We start from the raw sequence: 24,588 nt of genomic DNA on the forward strand, positions 1-24,588 counted from the left end.
AGCTCTATTCAAAATGATTTTCTTGAAACAGTTATATTTATTGAAAACTATATATACTGGAAACAATCATAAATATGCTAAGTACTTATTTTGTCATGTTGTTTTTGTTTGGAGACAACACCCAATGTTACCTGATCTGACTTCTGCTCTTTGCTTAGAGATCACTTTCTGTGGGCTCACGGGACCTCATGGAATTCTGGGGACAGAACCCAGCTTGGTGGGTTAAGTCTGAGGCTAGCACCCTCCCCTCTGTACTCTCTCTCTGGCCCGTCAGTATTATTTTTTGAAAAATTTTTATCTTTCCTTTTATCTTTTAATTTCAGGGTAATTTTAACCTTATAAAATGTATTTAGGAGAGCTCCTTAACTATTTTTGAAATACAGATATATATCTTCTTTAAACATCTTGTAAGATTTCACTTAGGACACATCTCTTCCCACCCTTTTGTTATGAGACTTTCAATTATAGTTTTTATTAATGTATTTGTTGTCTATTGAATCTTTAACATACAAGTAGAACTATTTGAAATGCCATATCGTATAATCCCTACAACTCTCCCATATTTAACTTTAGTTCTTAGGCTTTTGTCACGTTTAGATTGTGCTTATTTTTTTTGTATTTCACATATTCTTTTTATTGAAAACCTCAAGTTGTATAGGGTCAAAGGCATAGAAGAAAACTGGAAAGTAGTATGAGGTTTATTACAATATTGTTTAGAAATTGAGCTATGTCTCCTATTTGCTATATGTACTGTTTGAGTTTCTCTTGTTTTGCATTAAGGTTTTATTTGTCTCTTAAAATATTGTGTGTGTCTTAAAGCTCTTTCAATTGTAACTCACTTTTATTGCCATTGTACACAACGCTATTGTGGTAAGGTGTAGGGAAACATCTCTATTCTTCAAACAATCTTCAGGCTTTTATAATTTGCCTGTATCTCAGGGATACTGTATCTTTGAAAAATACTTGTCACTTTTCACAGGCTTAGAGCTGCCCCTTCTATGTCCTTATTCTCCAGTTACAATCATAACTGAAACATTCCCAAATTACTTTAAGTTTACCCCAAAAATTTCCTTAGGTGTGAAAGAAAGCCTGTGGTTACCTGAAAAACCTAGGGATAATTATAGCACTGTATAGCACTATCCTCCAGTTGTTCATCGATTTGCTTGAGCAGGCAAGTAAGTCTTCATTGTGAGACTTGTTACTGCTTTTGGCATAACGAATATGTCACAGTTAACTTTTAGTTTTTGCCTAGCGGGCACGATAGGTAGCTTGCGGGACTCTCTGAGAGGGGCGGAGGAGTCAACCGGGGTCCACCCGGGTCGGCTGTGTGCAAGGCAATCACCTTGCTATTGTGCTATCGCTCCGCCCAGAGATAATTACATATAATAAATTCCTTCCATATGATAATATTTTATTAGAGTGAAGTATCTGACACAGTACCCTACTGGTTATTTTTCTCCTCCAGTTACAATTTAGATGAAGTTTTTCTCAGATACTCCACAAAAGAAACTAATGGGGTTCCTGGTGGAAAAACAATCAAAGATATGGTGTTATAGTGAGTTGTGAACATAATCTCTACTCATTCTCATGTTATGTCATAATGAGTGTCCAAAAACCATAAAACTTAGTACCTGTCTAATTTTATCAAAATTAGTGTTTTTTTCTCTATGCAAAGTTCATTGAATATACTGTACTTATTATTTTAGCATGTATTTAGTTTCCCATAATACGTAGATTGGATTACTTTACTTCATTTTTTGATTAATCAAAAAATAAATAAAATTGACTTTGTCCATATTTATGCTGTAATGAGAGGAGAAATGGCTTTATAATACTTTTGTTTAGAACTTTTTATTTAGACATTCTTACCACTGGAAGTTCAATTCTAATTTTCATAATGTATCTGCAAGTCCATCTTCATCACTATTTGGTGTTTTACTAAGCATAATACCACCTAGGTTTATCCATGCTAATATATGTATATCGAAACCTATCATTATACATGGTAAAGGCCCTCCCGTTGATCATCGATTTGCTCGAGTGGGCCCAGTAACGTCTCCATTGGAGACTTTGTTGTTACTGTGTCTGGCATATCGAATACTCTCGGTAGCTTGCCGGGCTCTCTGAGAGGGGCGGAGGAATCGAACTCGGGTCGGCCATGTTGGCTGCATGCAAGGCAGATGCCCTACCCGCTGTGCTATCGCTCCAACCCATCATTATATATATCATATTTTATACATATAACATCAATCAGTTGAGAGGCACTTAAGATATTTATACTTTAGGGCTATTATAAACAATAATTCAATAAACATTGAAGTGTATATATTCTTTAACTTGTCTTTTTATGTTCCTATGATGATTCAGATAAATACAAAGTGGTGAGATAGTTCACTATATACAGTTTAACTTTTGATTCATGGGGAATCTCCACTTGTGCTTTTCATAATGGTTGAAAGAGATTTCCTCTCTTTCCATATATATATATATGTGTGTGTGTGTGTGTGTGTGTGTGTGTGTGTGTGTGTGTGTGTGTATACTCTCCAATGATTGCTGTCTCTTGTCTTTTGGATAATACGCATTTTCAGATATGAGGTAATATTTCATTGTCATTTTATTTGTATTTCTCTAATAATAAGAGATGAAGTTGTTCTATTGACCATCTTTATTTGTTCTTTGGAGAAGTATCTATTTAGATACTGTGCCCATTTCCCAAATTTGTTGTTTTTCATTGTTGAATTTTATGAGCTCTGTGTATATTTTGGAACTCCTTTTATATATATGGCATAAAAGTATCTTTTCCCATTTATTCCTGAGTCTTCATTTTGATAGAAGATTTCTTATTTTTTTTCTGTTCTGTACATAGTATTTTTTTCTCATGATATAAATCTATTTCTTATTTTTGCTCTTTTGCTGCTGTAACTTAACCTGAAATAATATCTAATGCTGACATCTACAGTCTTTTTTAAAAATAAGTATGAGGTGCTTTTATCACTAGAAATAATAATGATAGTACTTTATATTAAAATATTTAACATTTATAAAGCCGTTTCTCCAATATCAATTTTCCCAACAATATGACAAGGTAGTAAACACTGAGAAAATATGATCCATATGGCATGTGTATTGTTTACTTTCATGTATCTTATGGTTTCAAATCGTGTATGCAAGTTAATATACTATAAATTGAATTTTGTGTATTGTAACATTGTTCTGAGGGATCACTCCTGGCAAGACTCAGGGAATTATATGTGGTACTGAACATAAAACTGTGTTAACCACATGTAAAGCAAGTGACCTACCCTCTATACTATCTCCCTGAATTTGAAATTCTATTATTACCATGTTTGTAAATCATGCTTCCTGAATTAAAAATTGAAAAAGAAATATTTTTATATTTATATTATTGAAAACAGATTTTAATTTATTGTTAAATTATAGAAACACAAAGTGTGGAAGATTAATTTGTTCAGCTACAACAAGTAAAATATTTCACATTCCTCATGCCTCTGTTTTTTATACCAACGTAAGTGGAAATATTTGTCTTTCAATGGAATATGAGGGAAAAGAAGTGGATGAAAGTAATTCGTGGATAAGAGATGGAACTGTTTGTGGTGACAATATGGTATGTATTTTTTGTTTGCTTTCAGTGCCTTAATATTTTATAGTCTGAGTTTTTTACAGGGCTTCCCAAATGGTGCTCATGAGGTCTAGAGTCCTTTCTGGAAATACTGGAGCAATTGAGCATGAGGTTCAAAGCAAGTGTCTGAGGATGTGGTATTGTTTGAGCCCTGCAATACTGCAATACCAAGAGCCTTCAAAAACTTTGCCTAACAATGCTCAAGGCACCGTGTTGTACTAGGGTTCAAGCCTAGATGAGCACAAATCTTAAACCCTGTGCTATATATCTCTTAACCCTGTGCTATCTCTCTGGCTCTATATTCTGGTTTTAAATGTAGAGTTCATACAGTACTCATAATAATATTGCACATTCATTTTTAAAAAGTAGTATAGGTTTGCACATCTACTGAATTAAGAATCATACTGTTCTTTCACTGAATTTTATTAAGATATTTAAAGTTACCTAAAAACAGCTGTTGTTATTTATATACTATTATTGAGGAAGAAAACATATTTTAAAAGAATTGTAAAGGAAGCAAATAAAACCAAGGACGCTGGAGTGGGGTATCTTGAATTTGCTTCTAATCAGAAACATAGCAAATTTACAAGTATAACATGGAACAATTCCCTTCGGAAGAGAAACTAAAGCTAACAGAAAATGTCTATAGTAAAGAGAAAAACAGGAAAGTAGAGAAATAGTTTTGTGGGAAAACCGCCCCCAATATGGTGATCCAGAATGAGAAAATATATCAAAAATATCGTTACTTCTGCGGATCAAAGGGCTTGTGCCTAACAACTGGAGCCTCAACATCCGTTATCCATCCTAGATGTTAGCGCTGGTGGGTTCTTGAGAATACTATGCAAGATTTGCATACAAAACTCAGCAGATTAAAGACTAGGGTTTATTGTACAGATAGAGTAGATGTTTCTGGGTCCCTCCCTGGATGTCCAGGCCTCTCTTTTACCCATGAGTAATGTTACTGGTCCTGTCCTTGATGCTGCTCCAACCTGTGCATGACCTTGCAGTGGATCCTGGCCCTGCATCACTCTCTCTTCCAGGCGTACTTCTTTCAGTCTCTGTCACTCAGCACCCATCTTCACCCCAGCAGTTCCTGGCATCCTGTCCCAGCTTTACTAGTCTCCAGCAGTGGACATGGGCACGTAGCCAAGACTCCTAGACTCAGCCCTTTACCATTAACTGGGCATCCAAGCTCTGCCTGAATCTGAGCTTTCTTGGACATCTAAGCCTGGCCTCTGTTCTGCCCCTGCCGTCTGACCCTGGAGGTCAGGGGTGTGAGGAGACAGTGCAGAGGGCAGGAGCTCAGCCGAAGACTGGGTTCCATGCTACCAAATCCCATCTGCAGACATCCCATTCTCCATTCCTACTGGTTACTAATTCCACGGGGTTAATTTATTTGACCGGCTCGTCCACACTAAGGCTCCTGCTGGATCACAGGATCATCCAAACTGTGGAGAACGGGGTTTAAACAAATGAAAGGAATTGAACTGTGAAAATTCCTTTGGAGATTCTGAATGCATGCCTGTTTGCGCACAGTACACAGAGGGAAAGTAGAAACTTTAAGAACCAGCTATCTTTGTGGGAGAGGGTGGCACACCAAACTGTGTTCTGGTCAAACTCCTGACTCTGCACTCAGGGATGGCTGCTGGCGAGGCTCAGGGAACACAGAGGGTTGTGGAGATTGAACCTTGTCATCCACGTGTAAGGCAATCACTCTCTCCTATCCACTGTGCTGTCACCATTAGCCCCCTCCATTTGACAAATTTAAAACACTACCAGTGGATCAGGAAACAGGGAAAACACTCGAAGAAAAATGTGCAGCTGGTTCCCAAATTTGAATTTCTTTCTTGGTGTAGATATGGCTGATAATTCCTATGCCAGAACTTTAAAATGTCTTTAAGATAACTAGAGGGCAAAGGGCTGGAGCGATAGCACAGCAGGTAGGGCGTTCGCCTTACAAGCGGCCAACATGGCCGACCCGAGTTCGATTCCTCCGCCCCTCTCGGAGAGCCCGGCAAGCTACCGAGAGTATTCGATATGCCAGGCACAGTAACAACAAAATCTCCAATGGAGACGTTACTGGGCCCGCTCGAGCAAATCGACGATCAACGGGAGGGCCTTTACCTTTACCTTTTTAGAGGGCAAAATGTACTGTCTCCATAGACATAATCAGCCCCAAACCAGTTTCCTGTGCCCCAAAAAGCCTATCAAGATATACTGAGCTATCATCACCTCATAATCAATTATACTAACAACTTCAAATGCCATAGCTTCAGCTTCTTCTGAAGGAGAACTCTGGAATACCTCCCTGAACACATCTGTATAGTCAATTCATGTAGACATATTTGTTGCTTACGTTCTACTGACCCTTATGGTGCTAGAAGTTAGACTTTAAAGGTAGGTAAACAGGGATACCATAGTTGCCGTTGATTCTGGTCATCAGGAAACCCATATTTTTGGACTCCACTAGTATAGCATGACTATACAAATTGGTCTGGATAATCTAAAAACCTGAGACCTATTAAGAAAAACACAAGTTGATTAGAGATATCTAAGAACTAGGAAAAGCTGAAATATTAACACAAGGGTAACACTTAGCTATGAGGTAATAAAGTTGTTTGGCCAAACAAGAAGAAATAGAGTCATAATAAGGAGACAGAAAACTATAACTTTAAACAAAATAACAGAAGAAATACTCCACCCAAATAATTTATCTAAAAAGAAAAAATCAAAATTATGGACATAAAGATGGTCCCCAAAGAAAATGATCAAAGTTGAGAATTCAAAATACAGATACAATAGGAGAAAAATATTAAGTGAAAGTCACAGTGCTAAAGAATTTAAAATACAATAGTGTTTTTCAACTGCTAGATGATGTGGCAAATAGAAATAATTAAAAAACTGTAATATATATGTTGGGGGCTAACTCAGCAGTGCTCAGGGATTAGTTCTGGCTCTGCACTCAGAGATTACTTCTGGAGGGGTCCAGGGACCATATGAAGTTTTGTTGATCTAACTAGATTCAGCACTTGCAAGGAAAACACCCTACCTGTTGTACTATATTTTGAGCCCCAGAAAAAAAATGTACTAAGGAGCATCATCAAGAAAAACATTCACATTATAAGAGCACAAGAAAGATAAAAAGAGAGAAAAACATATTTGACAAAATAATGGCAAGTCTTTACTAATCTAAGAAAGGAAATTAATATAAGTCACAAAAATTTAGAATTCCAGAAAGAAAGGCCCAAAGAACCCCATTTCTATCACTTATCACTTGTCATGCCTGCCATCATTCATTGATTTGCTTGAGTGGGCACCAGTAACATCTCCATTTGTCCCTGTCGCACGTTAGTGTAGCCCAGTGCCGTCTGCTCGCTCCAGGAACACAAAGAGCCTCAAACTATTCATTCAGGTTCTTGACAAAGAAGTCTGACCATCTCGTAGGTGGGTGGCCAGGAGTTCTTTTGATGTCCCGTGGAATCAAGTCAGTAACAGCTCTAGTCCAGCAGTCGTCTCCAAATCGCATTATGTGTCTGGCCCATCTGATTTTTGACAACTTGGCAAATGAGGCAGTGTCCCTGATTCTCGATCATTGATGGAGGTCAGAACTCCGGATTCTTTCTCTCAATAGATAGAAGCATGATACTCCAAGCATAGATCTTTTGATTCCTCTTAGGGCAACCCAGATAGCATTCTCATCCTGTTTTCATAGGGTCCAGGTCTCTGAGGTGTATGTTAGTGCAGGAAGAATGGTGGAGTCGAAGAGATGTGCCCAGAGCTGGCATGCGTCTTCTGAGAAGTTTAGTGGAGCCTCTAAGTTATGGCCAGCCGGGTATCCTAGAGGAAAGGGCTGTTCAGATAGAGAAGGGAGCACCAAATAAAGGATGTTTGGAGGATCCTCCCAGGAGGGGAGATGCATGTCGAAAGTAGACTATGGACTGAACATGTTTGCCACTCAATGCCTCTTTTGCAGACCACAACACCCAAAAGGAGAAAGAGAACACAGGGGATTGCCCTGCCACAGAGACAGGGGGGATGGGGGGATGGGGGTGGGAGGGATATTATCCATGGTGGTGGAAAATGGGCACTGGTGGAGGGATGGGTATCTGATCATTGTATAATTGAAACCAAAGCACAAAAAATTGTAAATCTACAACTTTAAAAAAAATAAAATAAAATAAAGGGGAAAAAAATATTTTAAGAGTTTTCAGCTAAATGAACCAGAGTTTTCGTGAATTTTAGCTGCTTGGCATGCGTCTTCTGAGAAGTTTAGTGGAGAATAAGGGCCTGGAGGGTGAATCAACATGGCAGCAACTGTGGGAGGTGGGCATTGCTGCTGGTCTCCAAAAGTCCAAGGGGTGAGGGGAAGCTGCCCACCCCAGCTTTAAGGAACCAGAGTTCTCAGTATGGGCATGGGTTACCTAAAATTATTCTCACTTTGGTGATTGAACTGGACTTAACTACTTGGGAAGACAAGCTCCTTAAACCTTAACTGTCTCTCCAGTCTTGTGCAATGTTACCTTTGTAAAAACTAAAAGATAGTTCTAAAGTAGACCTCTTATATTTTATACTTAATGCTTAGTTCTACCCCTATAAAAATTATAAGATGGTGATATTAATGACTGGTACAGTCATATATCCCAGACACAAACTCAACAACACTGAAAACATGATTTGAAAGCTACAACCACTGGAACTTTATATAATGCTTGTCAAGTTGACAGGTAGGAGATTGGACAAGGGTTTCAGGGGTTGGGATGGAATATAGGAACTCTGGTGCAGGGAAGTTGACACAGGTGCTGAGATTGGTATGAGATTTAAGCCTATGAATAACTCACCTATGAATAACTTTGTAAATCACGGTTCTTAAATTAGAAGATTTATTTAAAAATAAACAATAAAAACATATTACACATCAAAAATTGTAAAGTACTTTATTTGTACTTAAATAAAGTACTTTATTTGTACTTTGTCTTTTATTCTCAACGGAGTCATATTCAGCAACAGTGCTCAATAAAGAGCTAAAATTTTATAAAATCGTAGGCAAACTTCCTGCAATTTTTTTTAAAACTTAAAAAAAGAAATTGTGTGGCTTGCAATGCTATTAGTAACGGGTTCATATGAATATGAGTTGAAAATCCCACCATTGTATATGCTCCTTTTCCCAAGATCCCCAACACTCCTCCCTCTCCACACCCCCCAAACACACACAAGTCAATTACGTGGATCAGTTTTCCTACTGACTTCTACTCAAATCTCTTCGATAGCCATGTCCACTTGCCGACATACCAAATTCCACAGGATGGGTATGTCATTCCCAACGTTCTCCCTTCCGAAATCCGACACGCCATTTCGTCAGTAAAGAAGCAAACAGCACCCGGCCCAGACAAGGTCAGACCTGAACACCTGAAGAACCTGCCGTCAGTACTCATCAATACACTGGCTCGGCTCTTCACTCGCTACCTGTCTGAATGCAAGGTTCCATCTCAATGGAAAACCAGCAGGACCGTACTACTGTTCAAGAAGGGAGACATCCATGACATTGGCAACTATCGCCCGATCTGCCTATTGTCTGTCATCTACAAGTTGTTCACTCGAGTCATCCTGAATAGGATTGGCAGAACACTAGATGAAGGACAACCATGTGAGCAAGCAGGGTTCCGCAAAGGATTCAGCACCATCGACCATATCCACACGATAACCAAACTCATTGAGGTTTCTCGGGAGTTCAAGATGCCGCTCTGCTTAACGTTCATTGATTTAAAGAAGGCCTTTGATTCTGTTGAGACGGAAGCGGTCATTGAAGCCCTAGCCAATCAGGGCATTCAAGCCCAATACATCAGGATCCTCCGTGAGCTGTATTGCGGATTCACTACCAGGATCTCACCATTCTACAAAGAAGTGATCGTTGATGTCAAGAGAGGGGTGCGGCAGGGTGATACCATTTCACCAAAACTCTTCAGTGCCACCCTCGAGAACATCATGCGACGACTGGAATGGGAAGGAATGGGAGTGAAGATAGATGGTCGGCAACTACACCACCTCCGCTTTGCCGATGACATTGTTTTAATAACACCAAACATCAGCCAAGCGGCACAAATGCTGGCCGACTTTGACCGTGAGTGTGGAAAGGTAGGACTACAGCTGAATCTTGCGAAGACAATGTTTATGAGAAACAGCCTTGTTCCTGACGCCCCATTCGCTCTCAATGGAACGACCATCTCCGAATGCAACAGCTATGTGTACCTAGGTCGAGAGGTCAACATGACAAATGACCTGGCACCCGAGCTGCGCAGGAGGAAGAGAGCGGCTTGGAACGCCTTCAAGAACGTCCAAGAAATAGCTAAGAGGACGAAGAACCTCCGGCTCCGGGCACATCTCTTTGATTCCACTGTTCTTCCTGCATTAACATATGCCTCAGAGACCTGGGCCCTACGCAAACAAGATGAGAACGCCATTCAGGTCTCCCAAAGAAGAATAGAAAGAGCTATGCTTGGAATATCACGTTTCACTCAAATGAGAGAACGAATCCGGAGTTCTGACATCCGTCGACGATCAAGGATCAGGGACGCTGTCTCATTTGCCAAGGTGTCGAAAATCAGATGGGCTGGTCACGTAATGAGATTTAAAGACGACCGTTGGACTAGAGCTGTTACTGATTGGATTCCACGGGATGTCAAGAGACCGCGTGGCCGCCCACCTACCAGATGGTCAGACTTCTTTGTCAAGGTCATGAACGATCGGTTTGAGGCCCTCCATGTTCCCGGAGCGAAGAGATGCCATTGGGCTACACTAGCACGCGACAGGGACAAATGGAGACGTTACTGGCGCCCGCTCGAGCAAATCGACGACTAACGGGAAGTTAAGTGATTAAGTGATTAAGGCCTTTGTTGCTACCTTGCCATGTATCTTTAAGTCCAATGTTCCTAAAACTATTATCTCATTGTAGTATTAACATCAAATATTAACCTTTTGAAAATGTAATTTATGTCAGTATCTTATCTTCCAGAACAGGGAAGATGCTTGCAGTTTTGTTTGGTTTACTCTTAGATAGTCAGACACTCATCCAATGCTAAAAATATTGTAGTGAATATAAAAAGTATGTATTGGTAGCAAAAATTGTCTAATGACTTTCTCTAAAGTCAACATAATATGGAATAATTTTAACTAAGTACAAAGTGTAGGTGTATGTTTAACCAGTTTACTTTGATTTATTTTCTTTTTAGCATTGCTCTAACAAGGAATGCAAAGGCAATGAAAATTTGGGTTACACTGGATGTCAGGAAAATTGCACAAGTAATAATACGGTAAGTTTCTGAAGCTAGAATAAAAAACTTTGATAATAATTTAAAACAAAATCTCAAAGTCAAGCCCACATGCCATAACTATGATAGGTAATGATCCAGCTTCACAGATTCACAACTAATCTCAGAAGAGATGCATGCTAAGTGACAAAAATTCATAGTCCATGACTGTCACCTTCCCAAAGCCCCAGCAGCCACACCCACATCTCACAGCTCTGCCCAAGTAAACACATTAACCCTGTTCTATGGATTCTAGAGTTTCTGGAGTCTATGACTGCAAATTCCACAATGCTGACATCTCGTAGGAGCACATCAAATTAAATGGGAAAGTAACATAGAAGCCAACTAAGCTCAATAAGCAAAAACAATAAGAAAGGTTCAAGTAGTAGCAAACAGTTTAATAAACCCCCAAGCAAAGACAATGTTGCCATAGTGAGACATAACAATTTTCACAAATTTTTTTACTGAAATATTTTTTGATAGTTCCAGTTGCAGTGGCAGGATTGGAGGGTGGTGGGAAACTGGGGGGAAGAATTGAGAGAAGGTCACACTGGTGGTAGGATTGGTGATCGAACATTAGTGCCTGTAATAATTGTACTGTGAACAACTTATTAAACCACAGTATTTAAGTAAAGCAAAACGTAAGTAAAACACATGCAATCATAAACTACATCTAAAAATTGGTCTAATCTGATCTAAACATTTAAAGGAATTTTAGATTTTAGAATTATTTAATATTGATAATCTTATATGCTTATACTCTAATATTTGTCCTAATTTCAGATATGCAATAACTATAAACAATGTATGCAAGTTCAAAATGAATCAAGTGAACCAGTTTTATTTGAAATAATGTCTCCCTCTGGTAAGTGTTAGTAACATAATGAAAACACAATCAAACCAGCATTTTAATTCAGTCACGGTCATGGTCCTCCCGTTGTTCATCAATTTGCTCGAGCGGGCCCAGTAACGTCTCCATCGTGAGACTTGTTGTTACTGTGTTTGGCATATTGAATACATCGCAGGCTCTGCCATGCGGGCGAGATACTCTCTGTAGCTTGCCGGGCTTTAATTCAGTAAATATATTAAAATATATTTTATAAAATATTTCTGCAAACATATATACAGTTTTAATGTCAGGTAATTAGTCATATATGCTCATTTAATTTTTATTTTACTCCCAGAAGTGATATGTACATATATATGTATATATATAAATATACCATGTACAGAGGCCCTCAGGCAATGTCATTTTATTCATCATTTTGTTGTAGTGATAATAAAATCTATATTCCATCTAAAGCTGAACAAATTATATTCCTCAAGTGTGTTGTTTCTTTAGTTGCTATTTAAGGGGCAAAATTTTCAAGAACCTATTGATGCTATTACGTGGGGATTTACTGTATTATAAATAAGGTGTGTCAGTAAGAATTCAGTCAGGAAGATAGATGCTGCTTATTTCTTCATACAAAAGAAGTTCAGTACCAAGGAACTAGTAATATGAGTAGCACTGTAGCACTGTTTTCCTGTTACTGGCTCGGTTTACTTGAGCAGGCGCCAGTAACATCTCCATTCGCCCTGAGATTTTAGCAGCCTCTCCTTACTTGTCTTTCCCAATGCTGCTGTATTGGAGGCTCTTTCAGGGTCATGGGGATGAGATCTATTATTGTTACTGTTTGGGGCATATCGAATACACCACGGGGAGCTTGCCAGGCTCTGCCATGTGAGCGGGATACACTTGGTAGCTTGCTGGGCTCTCTGAGAGGGACGGAGGAATCAAACCCGAAGGCAAACGTTCTACCCGCTGTGCTATCACTCCAGCCCCCACATATAGTATCTTCTACAATACTAAAAACGTGTTCCAGATTCCTGCGCCTTTCTTGAAATGTATGCCTCCCAGCAGTTTTGCAGTGTCCTCTCACCAGTCCCCAGTGAAAAATGCTCCCTTGTATCTCAAGAGGTCAAGAAATATGCAGCCTACAATGCCTCTCTTGCAAACCACAGGACCGAAAAGAAGAGAGAGAGAACAAAAGGGAATGCCCTGCCACAGAGGCAGGGTGGGATGGGGGGATAGGGGATGGGAGGGATGCTGGGACCTGTGGTGGTGGAGGATGGGCCCTGGTGGAGGGATGGGTACTTGATCATTGTATAACTGAAACCCAAACACAAATATTTGTAAGTCTATAACTGTACCTCATGGTGTTTCACTAATAAAAAAAAAAAGAAAGAAAGAAATAATGCAGCCTGTTCTTCCTTAAGTAAACTCAAAGCTGATTTACATCTGTGTGCAAGACCGTGTAACATAAACACTACTGGGAAAACTGGGGCTGAAAACTCAAGTAACTCTCAGACTGGTGAGAAACCAGGAGTGATATCTCGTGTGATGCAATAGAAGTAGTGAACTGTGGCAAACATATGTCTGCCTACAGTGCCCAGGGACCCTGCCACCTGCTGCCTGATCGCCACGAGGATGGGTCCTGGTAGTGCCAGATCTCCTTTTGCTCCAACATCTCAGAAATCTGGATTTCTGCCCTTAGCAAAAATTCTGGGTTAAATGTTAACATCACTGAAATCAATGTTGCACCCCTGGGCATTACTTTTTCCATCTGAGTATCCATACCAGGGAGGGCGAACTTGAAGCATGTTTCTATTTTTGTTTGAATCCAACACTTGAATACCAATTTTGGCTTCCACTCCGTAACACAGCAAGGCTTGTTTTCATACAAAAGCCACTCTGGCTGTGTGTTTCTGCACTTGGTGGGGAATTGGGGTTTTCAGCTTTGACTTCACGTGGTTCGGTGCACAATAAATACTCCCCAACTCCCAGGTCCAGAGCGCCAGCCTGAATAAAACTATAAGGAGCATCCAGGGTTTTATATTTACTCAAAGTGGTTTTCTCGGGATGCCTGGGGTCCTTCTCTGAACTAGGGGCTTTCCCAGGCATTGCAAAAATATAGTCATGTGGTATATTATATTAATTGATTTTTGTGTGTTGAACCATATTTACATTACTCTGGTAAATCAATAGCTGCATAATGAACTACTGGATTCAATTTGTTAAGTTACTCTTCAGAATATTGATATTTTTGCTCTTCAGAAATATTGACTTGTAGTGATTTTTTTATTTGTTTATTGTTATTTGGGCCATATCTGGCAGAAGCAGTGTATGCTCCACCTCTTCATTAAGGGTTACTCCTGCTAATTCCCAGGAGACAATTGGTTTATAGTTTATGCCATTTTTTCTTTTTTTTTATTTAAAGGGCTGGAGTGATAGCACAGCATGTAGGGTGTTAGCAGGGGACCTGGGTTTGATTCCTCCGCCCCTCTCGGAGAGCCTGGCAAGCTACCGAGAGTGTCTCACCTGCACAGCAAAGGCTGGCAAGCTACCCGTGATGTATTCGATATGCCCAAAACAGTAACAAGTCTCACAGTGGTGCCTGCTTGAACAAATCGATGAGCAACAGGAGGATAGTGCTACAGTGTTTGTTATTTAAAAGAATTCCTCCTCTTATGTATCAGGGCAATTTCCCCATAATTTTATGTGGACAAAAGTTCTTTCTTTTAATTTTTGGGAGGAAATTTTGAGTGATAAAAAATAAATCATCATTAAAGGTTTGGTAGAGGGTCTAGAGAGATACTCCAACCCTGGTTCAAATCCCTATTACTGCAGATGGTGCTCTAGGCACCATCAAGTCTCTCTCCTAAGCACAGTGTCAGAAATATCTTCTGAACAGCCTTGCTGTGACCCAAAACCCAAAATTAATTTAAATTAAATTAAAGATCTCATAGAATCTTCATACAAGATTATCTGGTCCTGTTCTTTGGATTTTCATGAAACTATATTTTCTTTCTCAAGACTCAGAGACTAAAAAAACCCAGCTCCCTGAACCGCGCGGCCGCATTTGCGGCCAACCAAATTTGCGGCCGCCCAATATCTTATTATGACATCTTATTATCTCATTCCTCCTTTGGACAAACTGGCAGGCTACCGAATGTAGCCTGCCCACAGGGCAGAGTCTGGCAAACTCCCCGTGGCGTACCAAATATGCCAAATACTAGTAACAATGATGGGTCTCACTCTCCTAAAGAGCCTTGAATATGGCACTTTCTTAAAAATCTCAGGGCTAGGCTGAAGGAGACCTTACTGGGACCTGCTCGAGGCAATCGACAAATAACAGGATGGTCGTGATTCGTGATATTTTCTTTGCGCATTTGCACATTTCGTTGCTCATAATTGACGTGGACAGCTTTACCATTTCTTCACGATTCAGTTTTTAGATGAAAGAATTTGCTTATTTCTTCCAGGTTCTCCTACATAAATTTATTCACAGTATGTTGTGATAGTTTTGTTTTCCTAAGGCTTTCCTCGAAATTTTTCACCTACAGTTCTCACTGATTTTTAAGGCTTTTTCTCTCTCTCTCTTTTTTTTAGTTTTTTTTAGTAATCAGAGTTTAAGATTTCTCAAACTTGTTTATCATTTAGAACAGCCAACTCTTGGATTTGTTGATTTCTGTAATGACTTTAATATACTATATATACTATTCAATTTAATGTTAGAAATGTCCATTCTCATAAAATTTAATCTATACATCAAAATCATAAGTATAAAAAATTAACTTTGGGGTCCAAATAGATAGTACAGGAGGTAAGGCATTTGCATGGCCCATGGCTGGTTTGGTTTCGAATTCTCTACACTGCACAACCATATGTGGTTCACCCCACACCAACATAGTCACTCCCATAAAAACCCAGGAATAATCCCTGCGTACTACCACTTGTGAACCAAACATAAACACAGATAATGTTTAGAAAACATTATTGTTATTCTAAAATCAAAAGTTAATGTTTATAATATACAAATAAGCGAAACAAAATTAGAAAAGTAGGGCAACTTTTACTATGACATATTGGATTTAGTATGATGCAGATTTAGTATGTACCTACACTGATCAAAAGTGTTCCACAAAGAATATATACAATGTGCCTGTTTATATGCGTAGCGCATCTGTTTATACATTTACATACCTATTAGAACTACATTTATTCAAATGAATAGAATAGATTTGGGAGTTTTGACGCATATCCATTGCTAAATGGTAAATATTTTTCAATAAAAATACAAATTAAGTACAGAAATTACACATATATTAACAGCTGGATATTCATTTCTGATTAAATATACCCCCATATCTAAATTTTCTTAATAATTGCAGCTAGAAATAGGTCATTAATCAAACTGTAGAAGCTAAAAGCTACAAACATTACTGAAGGGTATATATATGTATATATATTCATGTATGAAAATTTCTACATAACTGTAATATAAGCAATAAGTTCCTACACAAGAAATGAAAATTCATGTCAATGTGAAAAATATAACTTGAAATTTATTAATATTCTATTATAGATAAGATATTATTTCTATATAGAAATATTACATCCATTGGTGCTTTGGACACCACAGGAATACACCAAGTAGTTCTGTTATGCCAAGAATTGAAAACAGGGCCTTACACACACATGAGCTCAATACTTGAATCATATTCACAACCCCAATACAATACATCTTACAAAAAATGAAAAAAAAAAGAATTTTTACAGATATCATGCTAATTCTTTTCATTTATATTATCATAATAATTATGAATGTATATGGAGAAGAATAAAAGGTTTTCATTACATATTGATAGTATAGGAATTAGGATACTTGACTTTGCATTAGACTGACCCTGATTCAATCTTTGGAACCACAAGAAGTGATCCCTGAACATGAAGCCACTGAGCACCATCAGTTGTGGCCCAAAAAAGAAAAAAAAAACACAGAACAACAACAAAACAAACAAAAAAAGGAAAAATATATTACATAAGAGCTAGTGTCGGGAAAAATGGTCGACCACATGCAAAAAAATTCCATAACAATGGATCCTTGTCTCTCACTTTGCACAGAAGACAATTCAAAGTAGGTTAATGAAATCTCCACAGATTAAAGCAGAATCCTAAAAGCACATCAAGGAAAATATGCGCAGAATTTTCCAAGACTTGAATCCCAATAATATTCTCCCAATAATGCAGTAATCCCATTAGAAAAGATCAGAAATAAAAACAAACAAGTGGTACTATATCAAATTTTAAAAAGAAGTAAAAGAACATGGTAAAAGCTAAGAGGCACATTGATAAATGAGGAGAAATATTTGTACTTAACACTTCAAATACAGGATTAGTAACCAAAATATACAAAGCACTCACAAATATCTGCAGTGTAGCACTGTCCTCCCGTTGTTCATTGAGTGGGCACCAGTAACGTCTCACAACAAATTGTTGTTACTGTTTTTGGCATATCGAATACATCACGGGTAGCTTCCCAGGCTTTACCATGAAGGCAAGATACTCTCGATAGCTTGTGAGGCTCTCCAAGAGGGGCGGAGAAATCGAACCTGGGCCACGTGTAAGACAAACACCCAACAAGCAAATATCAACAACAAAAAACCCAAAATCCTGTACAAAAATGGGTTGAGGCTCTAAGCCAGGCTGATTTCACCCGGGAACCTTGGAGGGGGAAAGGTTTGTCCCTTACACCTGTGCCAAAAGAACCCCAGCAGCCACAAAGTCCAGGACCCAATCTCCACCATGCTCATGGCTGATCTTCTCAGAATCCTCCGGATTCCCACCCCCACTGCCCCCATGAGAATGAATCCACTGAAGAACCCAGTTATGCAGTATTGTGACTGAAATCTCCAGGCTTTCACTGATTCAGGATTGGGCCCCTCCTCCCATCTCCCTTTGTTTCCAGTTTCCTGGCAGTCATGCCCATGAACTGCCTCTGGGCACCCTTTAAGTGCATTAATGGCCACGATCCAGAGACTCACAAATGAATATCAGAAAAGAGCAACATGCCACAGAGATGTCTCCAAATCCCCAAATCACCATCCAGTTAAAAAATTTAACTCCAGCTCTAGCATCCTATTTAAAATTTTAGAATTCCAGAAACAACATCTCATACTGTATGCCACTGAGTAGCACACTACATTTGATGGGGTATAAGGTAGAACACAACTGATTTTGATCAAGGTATATATATATATATATATATATATATATATATATATATATATGTAAAGTAAAGGCCCTCCCGTTGATCATCGATTTGCTCGAGCGGGCCCAGTAACGTCTCCATTGGAGACTTTGTTGTTACTGTGTTTGGCATATCGAATACATCACGGGGAGCTTGCCAGGCTCTGCCGTGCGGGCGAGATACTCTCGGTAGCTTGCCGGGCTCTCCGAGAGGGGCAGAGGAATCGAACTCGGGTCAGCCATGTTGGCTGCGTGCAAGGCAAATGCCCTACCGCTGTGCTATCGCTCCAGCCTATCTATCTAACTATCTATCTATCTATATATATATATATATATATCTTGATCAAAAAATATATATACTTTATGTAATATATAACATAATATATATTTATATTAGCACACAAAGCTCAAACTTTAAAAGTATCTCAATGAACTCTTATACAGGGACTTAATGACTGCAAGATGATATAAAACAACGTTCACATACTTTTCTCTAAGGAAATCTTTTTGGATCTTTTTTAGTCAATTATTCATAAAAAGCAATACAAAATAAATTATTTAGCATCTGTTTGTGGATAAGGCTTGGGTGGCGGTGGAAAAATTTGAAATGATGGTGGTGGGAAGGTGTAATAGTGCGGGGACTGGAGTTGAAATATTTATTGACTGTAGTCAATTATTGTGGGCTGGAGAGATAGCACAGCGGTAGGGTGTTTGCCTTGCACACAGTCAACATGGCCGACCCGAGTTCGATTCCTCCGCCCCTCTCGGAGAGCCCTGCAAGCTACTGAGAGTATCTTGCCCGCACAGCAGAGCCTGGCAAGCTACCCGTGATGTATTCGATATGCCAAACACAGTAACAACAAAGTCTCCAATGGAGACGTTACTGGGCCCACTCAAGCAAATGGATGAACAATGGGAGGACAGTGACAGTGACAGTGACAGTCAATTATTGTGTACAACTTTATGAAAGTAGAATTTAAATTTTTTAAAATTGGTTGAGGAAATTAACAGACACTTGACTGAAAAAGACGAACTTGTCTATAAGTATATGAAAAATTGTTCATAACTTATTATCATGAAATTCCAAATTAAGATGATATCATCTAACACTGGTGAGAAAGGCACAAAACAAAAAGACCTAAAACCTGTTGTTGGGTGTGTGGATGAAAAGGAATTTTCATCCACTGCTGATGGGAGCACTCTCTTGTTAGAGTCCGATGGAAAACATATGGAGAGCCTTCAGAAAATCAAGAATTGGTATGCTATATGATCTAGCAATTCCTCTTCTCTTTATCTATACCCAAGATACAAAATCATTCATCTGAAAGAACATTTGCACAACTGTTGCTCTTTGCAGACTTAGTACAAGTGAGAGAAGATGGAATCAACTAAACATCCAAAGATAGATGAGTGTAGAATGAAACACGGTAATCGAGACACACTAGAATACTTTAGGCTGCAAATAATGATGAAATCATTCAATTTGTTGCAACTTGGATGGAACTGGAGGATCTCATAAGTGAAATGTCAGTAGAAGGTCAAATATTAGATAATTATACTTATGTGTGGTACATAGAATACGTAGAATAACATGAAAACCCCTTGTGGGAACCTTTGGTCCTATCTTATAGAAATGAAAAATCCAGGAAAGGAGAGAAGTGGATAGGGGAAGAAAGAAGAGTCAGAAGGGTTGTAGTAGGGCAAAGCTCAGGGTTCTTGGAAATATTGGTGGTACAAACACTGGTGTGATAGATATATGTATATATGTAAATCACAGGGACATCAAAACTGGAGCACAGGTGCAAACTACAATAATTTTTGGGGGGGAAAAAGAATGTAAGAAAGTAGACCATAGGGTGGGAGGAAATCGAGGGACATGATGGAGCTTAAGTTGACAATAATTATGGGATTGATTTTGGAACACACTGTGCCTAAAATCTCTAATGAACACAATTGTAAATTACTTTGCCTAAATAATAAAAAGTTTACTTTAAAAAAAGACTTGCACAGAGGCTGGAGAGATATCACAGTGGGTAGGGTGATTGCCTTGCACACGGCTGACCCGGGTTCGATTCCCAGCATCCTATATGGTCCCCTGAGCACCGCCAGGAGTAACTCCTGAGTGCAGAGCCAGGAGTAACCCCTGTGAATTACCAGGTGTGACCCAAAAAGCAAAAAAAAAAAATAGACTTGCACACATGTGGCAAACTTTTCTAATTTATAAAACATGCTTATTGTTAATTTATTAAATATTTATATGTCGGTATAAGTATTATAATATATTGAATTTTTTGCTTTATGATTTTAGTTGCTTTCAACGCATTGTCATGTCTTTCTTTTCTAGGAGAAGGCACGATGAAAAATATTTATCATTCCACACAAAAGGTTTTAAAATGGCCTTTATTCTTACTCATTCCTTTTCTTATTCTTCTCATTGTGTTAATTGCTAGTGTGGTAAAAGTTCATGACCAAAGAAAGAAACGGAAAATTGAGGAATATACAAGCACTGAGTATGTTGATTTTGATTTGAATATTCATTATCGTTAAATGTTTAGAATACACAGTAACTTATTAAATAACATTTAATCATTGCTCATGTGATTCATACTCAACTTTTCCCACGTGTTAATTCAGCATTTAGTAAACTAATTGCTAATAAATAATTACAGGGGTGCAGAGATAGTACAGAGGGATTGCATTTGCCTTGCACACAGTCAAAGAGGATTCAATCCCTGCCCTGGTACCCCGTATGGTCTGTTGAGCCTGCCAGAAGTGATCCCCAACTGCAAAGCCAGGAATAAGTCCTTGAGTACCTCTGGGTGTGGCCCCAAAGCAAAACAAAACAAAATGAACCCAAAAAAAATATTTGATAATATTTAGCTGGAGAGCTAGTACAAGGGCTGAGATGTTTTCCTCAAATGTAACCAAGTTCAGTTTGTTTCTAAAACGAAACTGTTCTTGAGCACTGTCATTAATGAACTCTGAGCACAGATGCAGGTGTAAGTCCTGAGTAGTGGTAGGCGTGGCCCAAATCCTGTTGAAAATAATCATAATTCAATAATTTTGATAAGTTAATGCTTTAAGTTGGCTATGTTGAGTAGAAAATACTTCCAGGCATTGTATATCTACTTCATTTTAAATTAAGACGAATTAAGTAGTGCAAAGGCATATCTATTTAAAATTTATTTACCTTACCATGTCTGCAGTAAAGATGATATTTATCTCCAAATATATATATACTAAGTTCTAGTATCAAAGAGTTTTTCTTTGAATTTTCTCATTCCCTTTTTTGTTTTGTTATATCCCACATCTGATTTTTGTCTATTTTCATTTATATTGTCTGGATGAGCCTTATCATCAGTAACCAATGTTGCTGAAAAAAAAATAACGTATGTACATGTCCCCTTTTCTTTTTTACCAATCTGTTACTAGATACTTGAAGTGTATCCATATATGAAATATTGAAATTGTATTCCAATGATTATGACTGTACTTAATTTTTAAAGTCATTTTAATATTCTGTTTTGCTGATGGGCTGAAGTGATAGCACAGTGGGTAGGGCGTTTGCCTTGCAAGCGGCCAATATGGCCGACCCAAGTTCGATTCCTCTGCCCCTCTTGTAGAGCCTGGCAAGCTACTGAGAGTGTCTCGCTAGCACACAAAGCCTGGCAAGCTACCCATGACGTATTCAATATGCCAAACACAGTAACAGTTGTCACGATGGAGACATCACTGGGCCCACTTGAGCAAATGGATGAACAATGGGAGGACAGTGACAGTGACAGTTTTGCTGATGTATTTTGCATTACTTTAACATATTTGTGTATGTTGAACCATACTTGGAATAAATACCACTTCATAATCAAGTATGACAGCTTCAATATTATGGTAAATTGTGTGTGATTTTTGTCTTGCTTTTTATTTTGTTTTGTATGTGTGTTTTTGGTAGTGTCTCTGAATACTTTGGTATCAGAGTAACTCTGATGTTATATAGTGTATTTGGGAGAACTTGAGAGGAAAAAAATACAAGGTTATCTTTGAAGATTTGGTATAACTCACCAGTGAAGATATTTTCCCAAGCTTTTATATTTGTCTTGATATTTGATTATACATTTAAACTTTCTTTCTTATAATTGGTTAGTTTAGGTAAAGAGTTTCCAGTTGATTCTCTCTTTGCATGAGGCTAGATGAATCTAATAATTGCCATGTCCAGCAGTTTCTTAACTTTAATAGAAATGAATTTTCTCATTCCCTTTTTTGTTTTGTTATATCCCACATGTAAGTGTCATCATCTGATTTTTGTCTATTTTAACTTTTTATAATCCTATTTGACAAGTTTTATCTTTTTTATTGTCAATATTCTTTGCATTTTTGAATAACAAGCTATTGGTTTCATCAGGTTTTTTTTTGTCTTGACTTTTTTTTTTCCCATTTCTTATAGCTGAGTAGTAGTTAATAGTGTGTATATGCCATAGATTCTTTATTCAGTCTTCTTTTCTTGAACACTGGGTTCCCAGATTTTAGCTATCATAAGTAGTGAACATATGAGTACTCTAATGAAATAGAGAATTGGGGCCCTTGAGTGTATGCTAAGAATTAGAATTATTAGGTCATATGGAAGCATCTATGTTGTTTTTCCAAAAAGTCGAACCAGTGAGCATCCCACCAGGAATGAACGAGGCTTCCTTTTCTTCCTATGTCCCTGCAAACACTGACTGTTTTTTGATGTGTGCATGTCTCAGCAGGGTGGGAGGGAACATCTCATGGTTGTTTTTATTTGCATTCCCTTGATGATCAGGCATGCAAAACATTTGTCACCTTTCTATTGGCTTATCTGTGTGTCTCTTTGAGGCTTCTGTTTCATTGTTATCCTGAATTTTTTTGGATGGGGCTTATTTCTTTTTACCTAATATTTAAAAGAGTTTTATATATCTTGGGTGTTAACCCTTTGTTAGATGAGTGATGGGCAAATGTTTACTCCTAGCTTTCAAAGCTCTTTCTATTCCAATCCTCCTTAATTTTGTGGTACATAAGCTTCTAAATTTGATGTAACCCAGTTTATCTTTGCTTCCAGTTGTTTGAGCAAAGGCATTAAATAATTGTCATTCATTTATATATTGACTCAATAGCTGTCATGTTCCATGTCTTTTATTTTTTACAATTTTAATTTTCTACAGTTTTTTTTGTCTTTGGGTCATGCCTGGTGATGCTCAAGGGCTACTCCTGACACTGCTCAGGACTTGCACCTATCAGTGTTTGGGGGCCCACATAGAATGCCAGAGATTGAACCCATGTAGGCTACATGCAGAACAAGTGCCCAAATGCTTTACTCTCTCCAGTCTCAAAAGCGGACATTTCGTTTTATTTTAGGGCCACACCTGATGATGCTCAGAGGTTAGTTACTTCTGACTCTACACTCAGGAATCATGGTGCTCAGGATTCTATTCTAAGGACCTCACCTGGTTGGCTGTGTACAAAACAAGAGTCTTACTCACTGTCCTAACTCCTACAGTTTTATTTTGTGTTTCATTTCTTTTGTCTTGGAATAACACCCTGCACTTCAGGAATAATCATTGAGCCCAGAGTCTGAACTAAGCCTTCAGCTCTGCCTGCCATGCCCCAGAAACCTAAATTTTTAAAAGTAGTGCCCAGGGCTTATTCCTTACTCTGTGCTCAGGAATCACTCCTGCCAGGGTTCATGGGACCATTTGTGGTCTATTTAGCTATTTAATTAAAAATGCATGAATACAATCATGTTCTGAGATTATTTTCAGGTCTCTTATAGTCCTATACTTTTCTCACGCTAGTTTGGCTTCCCATTTGAGTGGTGTCACATTGTCAGATGTTCTCAAATATAACTTCTCCCACATCTCAAATAGCGATTCAAAGTTTGTACAATAATGACAAGATATTACAGAGTTTTGTAGAACAATGTTGAAGCACATATAATGAATTGATATTCTTATTTTTAAATATATAGGGAAGTAGAAAGTGAGAATGAATCCAAAGAATAGCCCAAAAATTCAAGATTTTTTGAATTGCAAGAGTAAGTAATGACGTATTTTGACACTGAGAAAGACAAAAAATTACAATATACATATACAATTTTAATTAATAAGTATTAACTTAAATATTGTTTTGATAAAAACACATTGTCATGATTAACTATAAATGACAATAAATTTGCAGTTAACTTATTTTAGTCTTACAAATTTGTTTTCTTTTAGTTAATCATTTGTATATTAAATATGTTAGATAGACAATGCATGTCGATATCTTCATAGTAAGGATACCATGATGTTATTTGTTGAATAACATCATTTTATACTTGATTTGTTATAAAGTTGAATTTTTCACCTTTTCTTCTTTTAGATGTGCTGTACCCAGTGGACTGGAAAAATGCAAAATAAAAAGTACATGCATTGCTGACAGCCTTGGATTCAAAACTTACATTTAATGATTTTTTGATCTAACAATGAAAGAAAGAAGTCTTTGTCAATCATATTACAAGGCACAATCTAACATAATTTATATAAAATAACATGAAATCTCACAGATTGTAAAGAGTATAT

At 38.0% G+C, this 24,588-nt stretch overlaps 1 protein-coding gene across 1 annotated transcript in view; it reads left to right on the forward strand.

Moving 5' to 3' along the window:
• The window catches only part of ADAM2 (ADAM metallopeptidase domain 2), an 89,724-nt gene extending 65,694 nt beyond the window's left edge, over positions 1 to 24,030 (forward strand). Inside the window, exons 15-20 of the mRNA XM_056116659.1 lie at positions 3,442 to 3,625; positions 7,883 to 7,963; positions 10,867 to 10,947; positions 11,728 to 11,809; positions 20,361 to 20,526; positions 23,997 to 24,030. Of these exons, the coding sequence (XP_055972634.1) occupies positions 3,442 to 3,625; positions 7,883 to 7,963; positions 10,867 to 10,947; positions 11,728 to 11,809; positions 20,361 to 20,526; positions 23,997 to 24,030 (628 nt within the window). The remainder of the gene's footprint in view (positions 1 to 3,441; positions 3,626 to 7,882; positions 7,964 to 10,866; positions 10,948 to 11,727; positions 11,810 to 20,360; positions 20,527 to 23,996) is intronic.
• Positions 24,031 to 24,588: the final 558 nt, after the last annotated feature.

Source organism: Sorex fumeus, unplaced genomic scaffold (assembly GCF_029834395.1).
Source record: "Sorex fumeus unplaced genomic scaffold, SorFum_2.1 ptg000033l, whole genome shotgun sequence".
Classification (NCBI taxonomy): domain Eukaryota; kingdom Metazoa; phylum Chordata; class Mammalia; order Eulipotyphla; family Soricidae; genus Sorex; species Sorex fumeus.